The sequence below is a fragment of the Sarcophilus harrisii genome, chromosome 1 (genome assembly GCF_902635505.1).
Source record: "Sarcophilus harrisii chromosome 1, mSarHar1.11, whole genome shotgun sequence".
NCBI lineage: Eukaryota > Metazoa > Chordata > Mammalia > Dasyuromorphia > Dasyuridae > Sarcophilus > Sarcophilus harrisii.
The window spans coordinates 102,126,184-102,145,812 of NC_045426.1; the positions used below are offsets into that span (position 1 = coordinate 102,126,184).

Genomic DNA, 19,629 nt, shown 5'->3' on the forward strand with positions numbered 1-19,629 from the left:
ACAATAAAAGTATGAGGTATAAGCTTGTGGTACTGTAGTACAGCAGGAAGAACATTGTATCTGCCAAACTTTACCCCAGATTTATCTCTCTTTTTTCTTTCTCATATAGAATGTACACGATACTTTAAGATTTGCAAAGAACTTTACAAATATATATTATTTGATCCTCACCACAATTTAAGGAGATAGATGCTGCTATTATCCTCATTTTCAAATGAATAAACTGAGGCAAACAGGATTAAATGACTTGCACAGGGTCACACAGCTAGTAAATATCTGAAGCTGCATTTGAACTCAGTTCTTTCAGAGCGAGCATTCTTTCTATACTATTCTCTCCTAGCTCCCCACTCCTCCAACCATCTTCTGAGCTTCAGCCTTCCCTTTCCAACGAAATATCTTATAATGATCTTAAACTCAGTATGAACTAAAACAGATTCCCTTATGTTCTCTACTAGATTTTAAACTTTCCTATTTTTTTTTTTTGAGCATACCATTATCCTTTCACTAAAAGAGTTTTAAAACCTCAGAGTCATCCTTGCTTCTTCCCTGTCTCAGCCTGAGTTCAAATTCAGACTCAGATATTTACTAGGTGTGACCCTGGGCACCCTGAGTTTCCTTAGCTATAAAATGGGGATAATAACATTTACTTCCTAGGATTGTGGTGAAGACCAAATATGATAATATGTGTAAAATGTTTAGTACAGTGCCTTGGCACATAGCAAAACATTATTATGTAAATACTAGTAATTATCATTATTATTATTCTTTTACTTCCCTGCATGCCCTTGTCTCCTATGTCTTTTCTGCCTGAATTGCACTTAATTCAGCTCTGCCTCTAAGAGTCCTTAGCTTCTACCTAGGCTCAGCTCAGATGCTCCTACCCAAAGGAGGCTGTTCCTAATTCCCCTAATTGTTAGTGTTCTCTCATACTTTCTCCACAATTACTTTACCCAGATACATTTTGTCCAATATCTTGAGGGCAAGAACTTTTTTTTTTTTTGGTCTGCTTTGTATCCTCAGGACATAGTTTTGCATTTAGACAAGGAGTAGACCTGAATTAAAATTTGACCTTAGTTATGCACTAGCTGTGTGATCTTGGGCAAGTCACTTAATCCCTGTCTCATTTGCTTTAAAGGTAAGGCATAATAGTAACACCTGCTTTTCATAGATGCTGGAAGAATCAAATGAGATTTTATATATATATACATATGTGTGTGTGTGTGAGTGTGGGTGTGTGTATATATAAAATACTTATTCCCTTCCTTTTCCCTTTCTATTTGATCAATGTTTATTGAAGTTTATAATATCAATATGATCAAAATGAACAATTAAAAAAAAAAAAAACTTAAGAGTTTGAGCAAAGCAATGACTCAACCATGATTCCTGGAGACTGATGAAGAATGTTACCTATCTCCTGACTAAGAGGTGATAGATTAATATACAGAATGAGACACTCATTTTTGGAGATGTTCAGCATGGGGATTAATTTTGTTTAATTATGCATACTTGTTACAAGGTAGAATTTTTTTTTTTTTTTTTTTTTTTTGTGGGAGTGGGGAATGCTTGACAATGAAAAAAAAAACATTGAATTTCTTTCTGGTTCTAAATCCTAAGTTATTTAAGTCATATTAATTAAGTTAGTAAAATGATTGTCTGTTATAATGAGCTATTAGAGAGGTAATGTGATGCAATGAAAGGACACAAGACTTGGAGTTCAGAAGTTCTGGATTTGAAATTTGCTTCAGATCATTAGTAGAGATGTGGCTGTGGGCAGGACTCTTACCTTCTACAGGCCTCAATTTCCTTATGTGTAAAGTACGGAGGTTGGACTGCATGTCCTTTCAGCCTCTTTCAGCTTTAAATCTATGATTCTATAATCTTATAAAGAGAAAAACTGAAACTGGAAGTAATTAGTTCCTATAATACCAAAATACATATTATATCTATAGTATATAATATTCTATATTATGTTTAGCAAAGACAGGTAATCTGTAGGACCCCAAAAGAAGTCTTATAAAACTTAGATTAGATGATTTTAAAACCTGCAATTCTCTTTGGTTCTTAACCCTGCCTTTCTGGGCAGGGATACCCAAATTTACTTTCTGATTCTTATCTTTTCTAAGAACAAGCCTAGGCTTGAGAAAAATGAGAAGGGAGAGAGAACCCAATGCTATCTGAGAACTATGGACCTCTTTCTTCACTGTTTATCTGTTCTGTACCATTCAGCTGTTCTTTGTTGTGCTGGAATAAAAGTTTAGTTTTGAAAGTATGTAAGAACAAAGCTGGAGAAATTGCTTGGAATTTCCTTCATTTTCTGCCATCTGGCTTTCATTGCTTACTTCTTTCCCCTCCTCCATACACGTTTACCAAATCTTTTCAACACACACTGGCCAAGCTATCAAATACTTATAATTAATAACAGTCTTGGTCTCTCCCCTCCCCTCCATCATGGTACTTGTTGGCTTTTTTGGGCGTGCATGCCCTTGCTGTTCCAAGGCAGAGAGATGATCTCTAAAGGCATGATTACTATGTCTCAGTTGTGAGAAATAAGAAAATATGGTTGTTAAACTTTGGGGGTAAGATTCCCTAAAGATGGTGAGGTTTTCCAGTCACTCCTGTCTGTAGATTACAGGAATAAAATTCTCCTGATAGAGAGTAGAACAAGATTAGAATGTCATTGGGAAATTTTTAACAAAAAGGAAAAAAAAAACCCACAACAGATCATGGTAATTTGTGATTTTCTCAGTCAATATGTGACTAGCAGGGATCTATTTCTATTTGTGTGACACCACTGAGGTAGGCTACATTGTATTAATTATATTGTGGCCCAGAATACTAAAAAGTTACCTTATTTTACAAAGGATGAAACTGAGATAAACAGGGTTAAATGACTTGCCCAGAGTCATACAGGTAATGTCTGAGGCCAACTTTGAACTCATGAAGATAAGTCTTCCTGATTCTAAGCTTAGTGCTCTATCCATTGCATTACCTCCCTCCCCTTACTGAGATCAATTGTTTTTTTACTGATTGGGTAGCTAAGTATAAAATAACCTAGAGAAGGAAACGGCAAACCACTCTGGTGTCTTTGCCAAGAAAACTCCAAATGAGGTCATGAAGAATTGGATATGACTGAACAAATTAAGGGATTATTTCTGACTTCTAATCATTGCTGTTTATGCAGTTAATTTTTTTAGATGGATTATTATGCTGGACTCTTTTGAATGTCTTACATCTCATTGAAAAGAGTCCAAGATGTACAACCACTCAAAAGAATCTAGCTTAATAACCTACATAGGAAACACTAACTGGGTGACCAAGATGTACAACTACTTAAAAGAGTCTAGCCTGATAATTCACATAGTAAACACTAATTGGATGAACAGTAATCAATAGTAGCAGTCAGTAAAAATGGACTTTTATATAGCACTTTAAAGTTTGCAAATTGATTTATCCAGTTATATCACTTGATCCTCACAATTCAATGAGTTATATAATATAGTCATTATTTCCATTTTACATATAAAGAAACTGAGGTTAAGAGAGGCTAAATATCTTGCCTGGGGTTATATATTATAAGAAGTAGATTTGAACACAATCCAGAATTCTACCACTCTATGATGTCTCTTGCCTTCTATATATCTGTAATCACTTGAGAGACCCAAATATTTATATTCAGATTGTGTTACAGTTGGATGGACAGCTAATATCTAGGAGATGGACAACGAGTTGGGCCTAAAATTGAAAAGGAGACTGGGTTTTACCCATTAGATGGATGTAGGACCAGAGAAGTGCGTCCGTGGGATACTGAGCACAAGGGCCATTGGATGGATAGCCAAAGTACAACACTAGTAACATTAACATTTTGAAAACTTCCAGGAAGACTTCTAACACACTGGGTGGATTGCCCATGTCTACAGCAACTTTGCGAAAGAATTAGTGGAAATATTATTGTCTCCCTTTTTTTTTTTTTTTTTTTTTTTTTTTTTTTAAAGAGATGAGAAAACGGGCTGAGAGAGTCAATGTCTTAGAATGGCAAGAAACTGATATTGGAGCCCGAAAACCTGGATTCACTCTCTAGCTTCTATTCTTATCAGTTGGATGACTTTGGGAAAGTGACCTAATTTCCTTGAGGTTCATTTTTGTCTTTATAAAATGAAATTAATTATAATTAAAACCTCACAGATTATTGTAAGTTTTGATGAACTCTTTGTAAGACTATGGGTACCACATGTAGGTGGGGGTTAAATTACTGGCCTGGGGTCCAAAGGCTCAAGAAGTCTGAAGACTGGATTAAAACCTATCAGGAGACTCTCGACTCCATATGTGTTCTCTTTCTAAGATACAATCTTTCCATACAACCAACTAGAACGCTTACAAATATCGTATAGCATCCTCCTAATGTTAGGAGGGCTTGCTTAAAAAAAAAAAAAGTCCTTCCCTCCTCCCCCGCCAAAGTGAGATGACAAAAATAGAACAATATCCTTACTGGGAGCAAGAGGCTTATTTGTTTCCTAATGATAAATGTTTCATTTGACATTTCTTCTCTGAGTCAATTAATCAGGGTGTTCACAGCACCACTGAGGTTGGAGGTAGGGCTGTATGGATCCAGGAGACACATTACTCAGATGGGGATGGACAGAAAATGTCTATCCTGTCATGTTAACTTATTTGTCATCAGCTTATACAAAAAAAACTCCATAGATTCTAATAGGAAACACCCAATGAAGAAATACTATTTTATTAGCCAGCCCTGGGAAAAATTGTGAAGTAGTCAGACTTTGGCATTCATCCTCTGTTCCCTACTCCTTTTTCTCTTGGTGTGGCCATATATTTCCCTCTCCTAACTCAAATTTACTTTTCAATTTCTTCATTCAGAATTGGAGTTTTCTAGCCAGCCTTATATAATTTTGTCTTTTTTACCTGGCTATAAAGTTGGTCCCATCCTCAATAATCAGAAGCATAATTCTCCTAAATATAGTTAGCCTACTATTTTCATCGTGACCTTGACAATACATATGGGTATGTTCCCACAGACACATGTATGCACATACATTTACACTTTCAAATAACTTACTAACTTGGAATACTCATATAGCTGTCAATATATGGTTATAAAGATAGGAGAAATCTGTTCCTTCCCAAGATTGGTGGCAAACTCACCAAAACAGAAGCAACAAGGAACTCTGTGGGTCGTGGCAGATAGGTGGCCTTAAGAACAGAATTTAAATCCTGCTTTTGATCCAGGTTGGTTATATGCACCTGAACAAATCATTTAATCACTCAATGCCCAAAAAACTGTTTAAAACTTTTTCAGGGTCATAGATGAGTTGCTGGATTTTTGTAAATGGAGAGTTTATACAAGGGGTGTTCTAAATATAGATGAAATCATAAGGCTTAATAAAAGCAAAATAAACCATGACATGTTGATAAAACATACTGCAATTCCAGGATTACAATGCACTCTCAGCCATCAAAGTTATCTCCATTTTACAGGTGAATAAGATGAAGCTCAAAGAGATTAAAGAATTTATATAGAGCCACTTAGCTAATGCTTGTCAATCAGTATCTCAAATCTCGATCTTCAAGCTTTAAATTCAGGATCTTCCCTTTACTAGATTTCCTGACCTAGAAAAGAGGATCTGTCTGTGGTTCAAAACAATGATTTAAGTTTGCTTGAGAAAAGGTTAGGTTAGATATAGTGGTATTAGAGTCAAGCCCCATGATTAGTTCACCCTGGAAGGTGGTATTTGGCCCATTTCCCCACCCTCTGATGAGTTTATCATATACCATATCATTTGGAATTAGGGATCCCTTGGGATAAAGCCCTGACCCCTAAAAGACCCAGCCCCAACTTTAGAGGTTAACAGCCTCTGAGATCTTTTATATATATATATTATATATATATATATATATAAATTATACATATATATAATTAATATAATATATATATTATATATACATATAAATTATATATATTCTTTTCACCCATATATCTAATCACTCCATATATCCAAGCTTCTCAAATCCTGTAGTTTCTACCTTCAATATAATTTTTGCTTTGGTCTTCTTTCTCCTAAACTGTGATAATCTTCTCCTGTCTTCATGTCTCTCAATTTATATTCTGTTCAGCTACTATGCTAGTTCCTTCTTTTCACCTCCCTCTCCATATTCAAAAGACTTCAGTAATCTCCTATTGATTCTAGATTTAACTATTATTCCATCTATCTCATCTTTTCAAAATATCTACTTCTTTGCATATTAATAATAAAACTTATGAGTATAATAGTGTATGTATTTTTGTTATTGTTTAATCATTTCAGTCATGTTTTATTCTCTATGACCCCATTTGGAATTTTCTTGGCAAAGATACTGGAGTGGTTTGCCATTTACTTCTCCAGCTCATTTTACAGATGTGGAAACTGAGGTAAACAGGATTAAGTGACTTGCCCAGTGTCACAAAACTAATAAGTGTCTGAGGCTGAATTTGAACATTTGACTCTAGACTTGGTTTATTATAAATAAATATACATAGAATTAACATGCAACCTTGTGTTTTACTTGATGAAAGTACACAATAAAAATATTTTGGAACCCACTGGCTTAAAAGACCAAAGAAAGTAACTTAGAACTGCTATGCTCTGGACTTCTTTTTTATTTCACCTCTCCAAATTAAACCTATTAGAAAAGCTCATATAAATTTTAATGAATAACAGAAATATCTGATCTGCTCCCATGTCTCCCTTCTGATACCACTCCTCTTTTCCCTTAGTTCATACCGACGACTGTTTGCAGGAAGCCTTTTTCAGACTCTATACCAATTTCTAAATATATTCCCTCAGATATTATCTTCTATTTACTCTGGATAGATTTTGTATATTCATACTGTTATTTGTATCCTATGTCTCTCATTAGAATGTGAGCTTCTTGAGGGCAGAGATCTTACTTTGCCTTTCCTTATTGTTGTTGATCTTTGTTCTTGATCTTTGTTCTTCGTTCCAGGGCCATGACATCAGAGAGGGAATGCCATGACATGCAAGTGAGTTTGATTTAAATGAGGGAGGGCTAGAACCATAGCAAGCATTTAATAGATATCTTATTGATAATAGAGCCAAATCTCAAATGACTGACAGGCTCTAAAATAATTTCTTATTCTCTCACCTTTTTAAACTAAATTTATTTTTAATATTGACATAAACTTTAACAAAGTAAGAGTAATACCTTATTTGCTTCTATGCCCTTTCTAAAATTCTCCCCTTTCCTCTTCCCCCCTTTCCTTCTTGGGTATGAAACCATTAATTTCCAAGGTAAAGAATTAAAACAAAGAAAAGCACAGTTATTCTGATGCTCTCTCTAGGAGGGAAATTTTGGGAAAAGTCGTCATAAGTTAGAGGAAAATAGCATACAATTAGGAACTCATCTGCTTACTCCTCCCAATCCTGTTTCCTTTTCCACCTAAACCTTAAAACAATTTCCTGCTCTCAGGGGGCAGAGGCCCTTCCCTTTGGGGCCACTTTGAAAGGTTCAATAGAATAGATTTACTCCACCCAATCCCTGTGACAAGATCCTTGCCTTTGGATTAGGAAGTATATTATGCTAATATTAGTAGTTTTAATAATATCAACTATACCTCCTTGTAATGTGGAGGTGACCCTATGTTCTCAAAGGCTATGCCCTGGAGCACAAACAATAGCAGATTCTTTTAATTATGACAAGGTTTGGGGATGGACCCAGTAACAGATTTCAAGTCTGTTTTTTAAGGTGCAAACTAGTTAATGCCTGGTGGTCCCCAGCAAGGGAGCCATGGGGTGATGAGTTTTTTTGCTATAGAACTGATTAAACTCCTCATGTACCTAGTCTTGGAAGGGTAAGGTATCTGTATCAGTAGAAGGACTGAATATTGAAATCAGTGAAGCCTCAGAGCTTTGAAGAAATAGCATCACAGATTCTAGGGTATTTTACAGATTCTAAAGCAATTCAACAGACTTTATCCTCTTAAGTCTTCAAAAACAACCCTATGTGTTTCATAAACATAGCAACTTTGGGCAAACCCTTAAGGCTATCTGATGGGAAATGAGGGGTGGCTGGTGGAAAAAAATTGTGGTTTTTCCTTTGTTCTTGAGGAGGAACATGAGATCAGGGCTCCAATGAATTGGATTTGAGGATGGACTGTGCAAGGTCACCATTCTCACTTTCTCCTCCAGTGATATAGATCAGAATGACTGGAGATGGCCTTGGATGCAGTAGGAGACCTTGGCTTTTTTAAGCTAAGGTCTTTAACAGTCTCAGTTTGACTGAGGCAACACCCATTCAATGATTAAAGCTAGGTTTAAAAAAATTAGGTTAAAAATGGCCTATTTTTAAAAACCTAGTTTAAAAAAAAAGTTTAAAAAGGCGGGGTGGGGGGTGGGGGGGAGAGACCCTCAAGGTTTATGGCCCAAACAACAATTTCTACTTACATTCCCTCTGAGGGAATCAGAGCCTAAACAATAGCAAAAAGGGAACAAATTCTGTCACTGACTGAAGTTTATCTAGAAAAGATGCAAATATATTGAATATCAATGTAATCTTACCCTTAAATCAATAGGAAAGTCTATTCTAGATTAGATGTAGATAATCTAATCAGGTTTCAGAAGGAAGCTCCAAAATGCAATTGGAGGAGTAAGGGCTTTGGAGCAAAGAAATTTGTATTCAAATCTTGTCTCTCGCACACTTAAAGACTCAATTTGGGGGGGAGGGACAAATTCCTCATTTTCTTCACTTTAGTTCTCTTCAAGAGAGTCTTAGGCCTAGAGTAATGAAGACCTGAGTTCAAATCCAGACTCAAGCATTGGCTAGATATGTAATCTTGTATAAATCACTTAAATTCAATTTGTCTCAGTTTCAACTGTCACCATAATTACTATGAGGATTCAATGAGAAACTATTTGTAAAGTATTAGCACAGTGCCCAACACTAGTAGTATATAATAGTAATACAATAGGTACTATATAAGGATTTATTATTATTATTAATAGTAGTAAATAGCAGTAGTATAGTAGGTACTGTACAAAAATTTATTAATAATAATAGTAGAATACAGTAGTAGTAAAGTAGGTATTTACAAAGATTTATTAGTAGTAGTAGTAGTTAATATATAATAGCAGTATAATAGGGATTGTACAAAGATTTATTATTGTTAGTAGTATTAGTATTGGTAGGTATATAGTAGTAGTATAGTAGGTACTATAAAAAGATTTAATATTATTATTAGTAGTATAGTAGATACTATACAAACATTTATTACTAGTAGAAGTAGCATATAATAGTAATAAAGTAGGTGCTGTACAAATATTTATTATTAGTAGTAGTAGTTATTATACTGTAGCAGTATAGTACTATAAAAGGATTTGTTATTATTATATAATAGTAGTACAGTAGGTATCATACAAAGATTTGTAATTATTATTATTATTAGTTAGTATATAGTAGTAGCATAGTAGGTACTCTACAAAGATTAATTATTAAGAGTGTATATAATACTAGTATAGTAGGTATTGTACAGATTTATTATTATTAGTAGTAGTTAATATATAGTAGTAGTATAATAGGTATTGTGCAAAGATTTATTATTATTATTTTTGATTCCTTAAGTCCTGATGAAAAGCCTGTCTTTTTTGTGAAGCCTTTCTCAACCCCTCCTAATTCTAATGTCTCCCCTTTGTGAGTTCTGTCCTATTAATCCTGAGAAGAGCTTGCTTTTTACATATTTGTTTGCTCATTTCCTACTCTGTTAAAATTTTAAGTTCTGAAAGGTTAAGGTCTGTCTTTTTTCTCTTTTTATATTTTTGGTACTTAATAGTGCCTGGCACATAGTAAGCACTTAATGTTTGATTTGGTTCTTAAAATGAGGGGCTTGGACTAGATGGCTTCAGAGGTCTATATCTATGCTCCTGTGAATTATTAAGTATGAACTTTAACCAAAGTCATTTATCTGGGCCAGCAGAGAATGTGGTGTGTCCTGTTCAATATTTTATGGATGAGGAGAGTGATACCCACGTGTTTGGAAGATTTTCCCAAATACTTCCAGGTGTGTGAGGCTGTCTGCTCCAAGATGCTTCCTGCTGGAGGTGAGCCATATACACCGCAGCGTTTGGATGTCATAAGGACCCTAGGTTGTGTTTAGAAATGGGCCGTATGTCTGTTTTTACAGTAACACTGAAGAAATAAGCAGGGCAGAAAATATAGCAATTGTCAGCATAAAGTGGCAGCTGCTGCGATTTTCCTGCCTTTGTATGCAGTCAACTCCCATCACCCTTCCACCCTGGTTGAAGGGTAGTCAGACTGGAAGGAATGCTGGTCCTGGCTATAGGATTTTTAAAAATTGGAAGAGACCTTAGAAATTATCTGGTCCAACTCTTCTCATTCCACATATGAGGAAACAGCTAAGGCCCACAAAGGAAAGTGCCTTCCTCAAGGAGACACAGCTAATAGTGGTAAAGCTGGAATATGAACTCAGATCTCTTGATTCTGCTTCCTACATCTCTTTGCCCTGGGCTGTGCAGTTACAGCTGGGCGATCATACTGTGTGCCAGAGACTGGAACCTGAGAAGGGTCAGGGTGGGCGTGGGGTGCTGAAAAATCATAATGCTCTTTTCCAGAGAATGACAAGAACTGGAAATTAGAAAGAGACAAGCAGCTGATGCTATGGTTTGCATTTGGTCTGAATTTTTCCAGTCTTCACTGGTTTTGCAGAAGATGACAAAGTTCCTGGAAATTCAATCCTTGGGAATGAAAGGCTTCTGGAGCAGAAGTCAGCCAAGAAATTGGGATTAGAGAGGTTCAAGATGCCGGTAGAGAGAAGACATAATTAAAAAGCCTGACATGATGGCAAGTCAACAAGTGTTTTCTGTACAATAAGTATTGTGCTAAATGCTGAGGATAAAAAGAAAGGGAAAAACATGATTCCTGCCATTAAGAAGCTTCCATACTAATGGGGGCGACATCATCATCATCACTAACATCAACATAGTGTTTTAAGACTTGCAAAATGGTTTTTCTTATATTAATTCATTTTATGTAAGTATCAGGGAAGGGAGAAAGAGAGAAAGAGGAGAGAAGGGGATAAGAGAATGAAAGAGAGGGAAGGAGGAAGAAAAAGAGGGAGAAAGGAAAGAGAGAGAGACAGAGAGACAAAGAGACAGAGAGATATGAGGCTCTTTGAGAGAGGAAGGAAGGTATGTGGGCCAAGAAAGGCATCTCAGAACCGATGGTTTTGAGTTGACTCTTGAATTGTTAGAGGAATGAAGAGGAATTGAGGAAACAGAGAATTTCAGGCATGGGGGAATAGCTACTGAAAAAAAGCACTGAAGTAGGAGATAGATTATCCTTTTTAGGTACTATACTTCCCTTACAGTATTGCTGAAATATATAGAGTGAATCAGGAAAATTAAGACTGGAAAGGTAGGGAGGAGCCAGGTTGTGAAAAGCTCTGAATGCCAAACAGCTGACTTTAAGTTTGATCCTATATGTAATAGAGAGTAGCAGGATCTCATTGACCTTGGGGTGGGGGTTATATGGTCAGATCCATGTTTTAGAACAATTGTTTTGGTAGCTGAGTGGAGTACAGATTGGAATGGGGAGAGACTTGAGCTAGAGTCCAGTTAGAAACCTAAAGTAATAGGCAAAAGGTGATAGGAATTTGAACAATGGTTGTGGTTTTATGAGTGGAGAGAAGGGGATGTATCTGATAGATGTGGAAGTAGAAATGACAAGATTTGTAAGGATTTGATATGTGGTGTGAAGAGTCAAGAGTGACACTAAGGTTATTAGCCTGGATACCTGGGAAGATGATGGGAACCTCAACCAATAGAGAAGCTGGGAAGATAATGAGTTCAGTTTTGAACATGTTGACTTTTAGATGAGTTCAGGATATCTGGTTTGAGGCATCCAAACCAGTTGGTGATACAATTCTGTTCCTGAGAGGGCATATGACTGTGCTTGCCTTCACCCTCTCCTGCATCAAGCCCCCCAAGTGAAAACACAGTTTTAAGGATTACAAAATTTATATAGTACTTCACAGCTTACCTAGTTGTTCATAAATGTCTCATTTGATCCTGATAATAATGCTACAGCAAGACAGGTAGCATAGCAGAAGGATTATTATCTTTAATAAATTAGTAAACTTAATCACAGAAGGATTAAATTACTTTGAAGAGGGCATAGCTCTTGAGAGAAGGAAGGTAGTATAGACAGGGGTGTGGTTGTAATTGTTTAATAACCTGCACTGTGAAAATGCAGAACATCTAAATTTAATCTGCAGAGTTAATTTTTTTTCCTGCCATTTTCTTAAGTCTAGAAAATCAACAAAAAAATAAATCAAGCCCTGATTTGTAGCATTTACTGATTTCTGAGGTGTGAATAATCACATTTTCTGAAAATTTAACAATAGGCTTTCCAGAACTGATGTGGACTATCACATTCCTGTGATATGAGCTAAAAAGGTATAATCAGGAACTCATGGATTAAATTTTTTTCTGTGCCTTAGACTTTTTTCCTGAATAAAATGAGGATATAGTATCAATAATATCTCAATAGTATCTATTTTGTAGATTCTAGGAGGCTCACATGAAATAAAATAGTGTAATGTGTTTGGCAAACCTAAAGCACACTATACAAATGTCAGTAGTTCTTACTATTGTCACTAGGAAGACTTGAATCTTTGATTCCTCAACTTTGATAATTCAGTGAATGGAATAGGAATACTTATCCTGAAATCCAGAAGACAATGTTCAAATCTGGTCTCAGACTCTTACTAGCTGGGTAAGTCACTTAACCTCTGTCTGCCTCAGTTTCCTTAACTGTAAAAGGGGATTATAATAATATGTAGATACCAGAGTTGTTATGAGAAACATGAGATAACAGTAGCAAAGAGCACAGCACCTGCCATATAGTAGGGGCTCAGAAATGCTTCTTCTCCTTTCCTCAGTCTAAGAAATCTAGTATTCTCTTCATTATGTGACTGACATTACTTCCATAAGTAAAGGGTACTTCATCTCGGGAGAGTTAGACCCCTGAGAATGGCACTTATACCATTTCCTCAATTTCTGTTACACCATAGGAAATAACCATCCCTGAACAGACATGGAAGTAGTTACATTCAGAAGCTAAGTTTTCCTTGTACATCCAGGATATCAACTCCTTTGTGCAGAGACATTTTTTTTTTCATCCCATTAGCAGATATGAAAGCCTGGCTCGAGTCCTTTGAACTATTCACTTGCAAAGAAAAATGACACATCGGAGTATTATGTTATAAAAAAGAGTATCTGAAAAGCAAGTATTTTAAGACACCATAAAATTATGTGGACTTTAGAAGTGATTGGATTGATTAACTAAGACTTTAGATTGTGTAATAATGAAACACAGGCAGGACTCAGTAATGAAATGGCCTAATTGATTTTATGCCTGTGGAATAATAACACAACCCCGAGAGAGCACGGTATAATGAATCTGCATGCTGTGAGCCTACGGATTTCACAGCGGATCAGTTATACCACCCAGATCCTATGGCAAGCCCGGGTTTCTAAAACACAAACTCCCCACTCCCAATGCCCCGAAGTCTAGGCTAATTAGTTAGAATGGTGTTAGAGCTTGGGAGAACAGCCCACAAGCATCATGGATACGTTAATAATCTGAATGTTCCTTCCAATGCACGGCAGCGGCGGCACACGGGCGCACCAGCCACGACAGCCTTCTGGAGGACGTGAACGCCCACTGGGCTGGGATTCAAAAGCCCTGGTTTCAATTAAATTTAAGTGGATTCAACTAGAAGTTTGAACTGATGCTAATTGGTTTTCAAAACATCGGGTAACAATAAGGGTTCTGCTTTTCGGTGCCTTTTGGAAGGATGCACGCAGCCTGGCCCCTCGCTTTTCAGAATGTGGGCCCACAAGTGGCTTACCTTGAAGGGCAGGGATCCAAATTGCAGGATTTCAGGAGCTTCGGTGGCCGGCGGCTGGTCACGCACAGGCTTTCATCTGCGGTCTCCCGCGTCTGTTTATTCAGGCAGCTCACCACAGCCTCTTGGACACCTGCACACAAATCACACCATCAGGCCACGGGTGCAGGGAAAGCTCAGAAATAGGGTGATGAAGTGTAGACAAGGGAACCGGTGGGAGGTCCTGGTGGCTGGTATGGATCCTGGAGCTTGTCAGAATGGGCAGTTCAAAGTTCAGGGCTGCCAATCTCATCAAAAGTCACATGATCAAGGAAGAAAGTGCTCAGAGTTGTGGCCTCTGAACGTGTGCCCCTCAAGAAGGGTAGTAGCCAAAGGAAAACAGACGCAATGGAAGCTCCAACAAATACAGCCCCGTAGAGCTGGGGGCCATGGCAAACAAAAGGCCACCGCAGTTTGACCACCAGTGGTGAAAAGTGATAATTTAATGCAGAAAGAGGGCAGGGTGTAAAAAAAAAAAAATGGCCCTATGACCATGACACTTTGCATTTTCTTCAACGGGGGATTATTGTACTTGGAATGGAAGCCCAAATCAACGGTATAAGATCCAACATTTTGTAAACTGAAGTCACTGTCAAAGAGTTGTGTTCTATAGTTGTCTACTCAGTCAAGACTTAAAGCTTTCCCTGTTTCCTTCTGATTCTGGCTCATTGCTGCAGAGACCTGGGGCAGGCTTGAAAGTTGGAATGAAGAAAGGGAACTGAAGAGTTATGATGCTTAATTCCATTAAAAACACTTCTTCTTCTTCTTTTTTTTTTTCTTTTTGGTTCATGAACCTGAGCCAGTAGAATAGGAGTCTTAGGGTTTCTTGCAGCCCGTGTTTAGGGGCATCCCCATCCCCCTACTGTAAAGTCTGTGCTTCAGTGCCTAGAACTCAAATGGGTAAGAGCTTTATCAACCACTCCACCCTTGTTGCATACAGTATCAAATGGCAGCAATTGGCATTTTTAAAATACCAAGAGACACAGTGGAATCTGCTTTCCCAGTGATCTTCTAGAATAACTTAGACACTAATTTATCTGAGATAATTTAAGTACAGTCCTAAAGAGAAAGCTAGCCAGAACAGTCACTCAAATATTTATTCAAATATGTACATATATATGTATATTATATATATAATGTGTTTATATATATGATATAGCTATATGCCATATATCTATAAGCATATATATATAATATATATACAATGTATATATGTGTTATATTGTCATAATGTTCTACTGTATTATTAATTATATATATCTAACCATAAAACAATGAAAAAATATACATTATGTACCCTTGAATAAAGTCCTATTTATAGGATAGGGCAATGGTATGCATATTCTTTTAGGACATTTTAGGCTGGAAAAACTTTTTATTTTGTTCTAGTGACAGGTTCATAGTTGCCATTCAAGGACCAGTCTACATAAGGTGTTGATAGACTTATCAGCAGAGAGCCACCCCACCAGCTGATAATTTTTTTTTTTCAGTCACAACAATTTACAAAGACTTTATTACAGTTCAGAGGGATTGTAGTCTATGATAGTTGATGGAGGTTCAAAAGAAATGAAATCATAGATTCTTGGAGCTTAGGTATATACATATATACTTAATATGCAATACAATATATTATCCAATGCAGGGGTCCTCAAACTACGGCCCGCGGGCCAGATGTGGAGCTGAGGACAATTATCCCCCTCACCCAGGGCTATGAAATTTCTTTATTTAAAGGCCACAAAACAAAGTTTTTGTTTTTACTATATAGTCTGGCCCTCCAACAGTGTGAGTGAACTAAATAGCCCCCTATTTAAAAAGTTTGAGGACCCCTGATTCTAATAACACATAACATCTACATCATTGGAAGAAATACCAATATCCATCAAGTGCATAAAAATATCGATATGTGATTATGTACTTAAGTATTAGTTATATTTTCATTTAAAAATACTATAACAACAACCAATTTATACAGTGTTTTAAGATTTACAAAGTAAACAAAACAACCTCAAACCAACCCTGTAAAAAAAGGAAATATTATAATCATGGAACAGATAAGGAAATAGAGTTGAAGAAAATAAAGGATTTATCCATGGTCAAATAGGTAATTAAAGGTTGGAAGCAGGACTTGAATTTAGACTTTTTTGTCACTAAATTCAATAATATATTTACTATCCCCTCTTAAGTGCACATTTTAATCCACATTTTCCAATCAAATCTTTCTTTGTATTCACTTGCCATTCATCATCATTTACTTCATCACTATTAGTCACTTTTAGAGTAGAAGCCTTTTTAGAACTCAGTTTAGAAGCCTTTTGTCTCTTTTTCAAATTAAAAAAAATTCTTGATCTCATCTTAAGACTCACAGATGAATTTCAACACTGATCTACAATGTTCATTTAGAATGGCTCTTGTTAAAAGTATTTGGTTATTGTCTATCAGATCCAGACATCCTCTTCTTCCTCTGTAAGCAAGCCAAAATTTTCTCAAATAAAATGTTTGACAGCAACATTTTAATTGTTGCCAAGGGAGCACTCTCTCCATTTCCATCCCTTGTGAATGAGGTTCAAGATTTAATTTGAATCTTCTCAAAGTCAAAAAAAAATTTCCATGTGATGTGATATATGAAATGGTTTCATTGGTAAGTACTCATATTAATCATTACATATAATAGATATTTACATGTTATTGGAGACCTTTGAGTAATGGTTGGACGATCACTTGTTGGACCTTAAAAATCTGAGTTTTTAGTTAAACACAAGTTGTATGCACCATAATAGTTCACTCTAGTTTATTTTTCTACACATCTGGCTATGAAAGTTCCAAACAATTTTATGTGTATGAAGAGATATGTGTCTATGTATCTAAAACAAACTTCCACTTTTGTTAAAAGACATGTTTACAGGGAAAATGGTTATAAAAGGTTATGCTTACAACTTACAATTTAAGATTTTCATCTAAAAATCCCAGAACAGATACATATGAATGTGACATTAATTTCATTTTAAAACCAAATTTTTAAAAGACCCCAACCATATTCTTATTCATGTTTCAGCAACTCAAGTATCATTTAAAAAAAAATAACCCAATATCTGTTAAAGTGAGAAAGAAAATTTGGAACAAACAAAAATTATACTGAAGAATTGTATGGTCCTCTGAATTTACATTTAGAAGACTTGGGTTTAGGACCTAGCTCTGCCACCTGTAAGTTGTGCTACTGATTCACCTTAGGCACATTTCTTTGTTTTTCTGAACTTCAGATTCTTCACATAAAACTAAGATAATATTCGAAATACCTACTGTGCCAGGTGACTGTGAGACTCAAATAAACTTATATATGCTAGTCAATTGATGAATCAAATATTTTAAAATTGTTCTTGTTATGGCAGACACTATGCTAGGCTCTGGAATAAAATAAACAATCCTTATTCACACCATGCTCTCATTCCAATAGGGGAATAAAGTTCCCATAAAGTTCTTTGCAATCCTAAAGTTTATTTCACATTATTCTACTTCATGTACTATACATTTTCTGAGTCAAACCAGACTACTTGCATTTTCTTATCTTTTGTTTTCTTCACATTTCCTGTATTTAAATGTACCTCTTCCTAGCCATTTCTCCTTGTCAAAATTCAGCCCAGTCTTCAAGACCCAGCTTCTATGTCATCTCTTCCAAAAAAGCCTTCCCAAATTCCATTTTTCCCTATCACAGGTGATCTCCCCCTCCTTTAATTCCCATAGCACTTTTCTTGTATCTCATAAATTCTTACCATAGTCTCTTTGGTATTATACATATTTGTATGCATATGTCATTTCTTCTACTATACTATAAGCTTCTTGAAGGAAATCACAGTGCCTTGCTTCTCTGAATTTACACAAATCTCTACCTCTGTGTCTTAAAGTAGTAAGCCTATTATATATATTTCTAATCACGATCATTATCACCCAAATGAGGCAAAACTTTCATGGTCAAATCACCAGGGGAAGAACATGTAACCAAAAATGTCCTGGGAAAAAGTGTTTGCCTTTTTTTTTTTTCCTGAAAGATACTTGATCTCAAGTTCTTTATCACCTGGGTTTTGATATTGATCTATTTGTTTAATATTTAAGCATTACGAAGCTGATCGGTTTCAAAGTTGGTATTGAGGACAACTGTTGGTTCATATATGAGAAACTGACATAAAATTAGGAGATAATGGTGGGAGCTAGGCCACAAATCTAAGAGGTTAGGGTTGCTTTCAATCTTCCAACAAATGGGATTTTCAGTGGTTATATCTACCAGAATAGTATAATTGTTACATGATATTTGATGACAGCTCTGGGAAATATGGCCACTAACGAAAGGCTAAATTACTAACTAGTTCCTTCTGGTTGCTACCTCTGCAAGGTGAAAGGTTACTTTTGCATCTATCCAGTTTCATCTCTTGAGATTACAAAAGCAATAAAATTATCTTGACCTGTATTGCAAGCAAAAAATTTATTTAGACTCTATTCACTAATCCTGCACATTTTTGGTTGACTTTGGGTAAAATGATTAATATACATATGTATATATAATATATATGTGTATACAAATATATGTATGTATGTGTGTATATAAACACATATATTTGTAAAGTCTCCTGGGTAACATTTTGGTGGAAGACCAAACTCGATGAGACAATAAAATGTTGTTGTCAAGCAATGAGTTCAAAATATACATTCTATATAATGAAAGGGCTTTTTAAAAGTTCATATGGACATCATATGAACCATATTTCCATGCATATTTTCACCACTTTGGAATTTTCAACTCTAGAATTTTAGAAGTAAATATTACCTTGGTATGGCAATACAACTATAGGTAAATGTGTTCAGTTGTTGACAGTTTGAGACCTAAGAAATTTCAGTAACTCTCCTCCCTTGGCTTTTTAAATGTATAATTTATGTTATATACAGACTCAGCTCCTACACGCATAGATCAAGTGGTACATCAAACATTCAGATCTTACTTCTAAATCAATACACGTAAATGTTTCAAATTAAATACATTCCATATACATAATATACTTTGGATCTTATGCTCCTGGTTGGTCAGTGGAATGGTTGGATTTTTGAAGATAAAGGCATGTAGTTATTTATATATTCCATTACTGAATGTATTTTTTCCATCTGCTCATAAAATTGGAGGCTCAGCTTACTGTAGCTGAAACTCGTGACTGCTTAGGTTTAGTTCATATATAAATATCAATTTTTTTATCAAGTATATTTTTCTTAGGCTAGGAACAGTCATTAATCAATCCTATCATAGAAATTAGGGATGGAAACTCAACTGGCTCATCCTTTGTTCATCACTTTGGCATGGGAAAGGGACCAAAGGCTATGATAGTCTTTCCATTAAATCTTTCAGTTTTCTTTGCTCTTTGTGATAACAGAGTCTTTTAAAGCACTCACTTCTAGTTTTGTATGAAGTGGTGCCCTGAAAACGTATGAGCAAGTAATACATGAGTGGTTTTCCAACAAGCTGTCTTACAAAAATCAGCTGGAAGAATTTAAACTTTTAAGTACCAGGACTCACCATTAAAACCTTTTTGAATTCCAGGATTTGAAATTGGAAGACTTGGAAACAAACAAGAGTCCCAAGGTCAGACTATTAAACTCCTAGTAAAAGACCTGCTGTA

General features: G+C 35.8%; 1 protein-coding gene across 2 annotated transcripts in view; it reads right to left on the bottom strand.

Annotated features, from left to right (window-relative positions):
• The window catches only part of ADAMTSL1 (ADAMTS like 1), a 1,023,200-nt gene that overhangs the window by 130,828 nt on the left and 872,743 nt on the right, over nt 1–19,629 (bottom strand). For both annotated transcript variants that reach the window (XM_031961469.1, XM_023497962.2), the window contains one exon: nt 13,937–14,066. In XM_031961469.1, the coding sequence (XP_031817329.1) occupies nt 13,937–14,066 (130 nt within the window). The remainder of the gene's footprint in view (nt 1–13,936; nt 14,067–19,629) is intronic.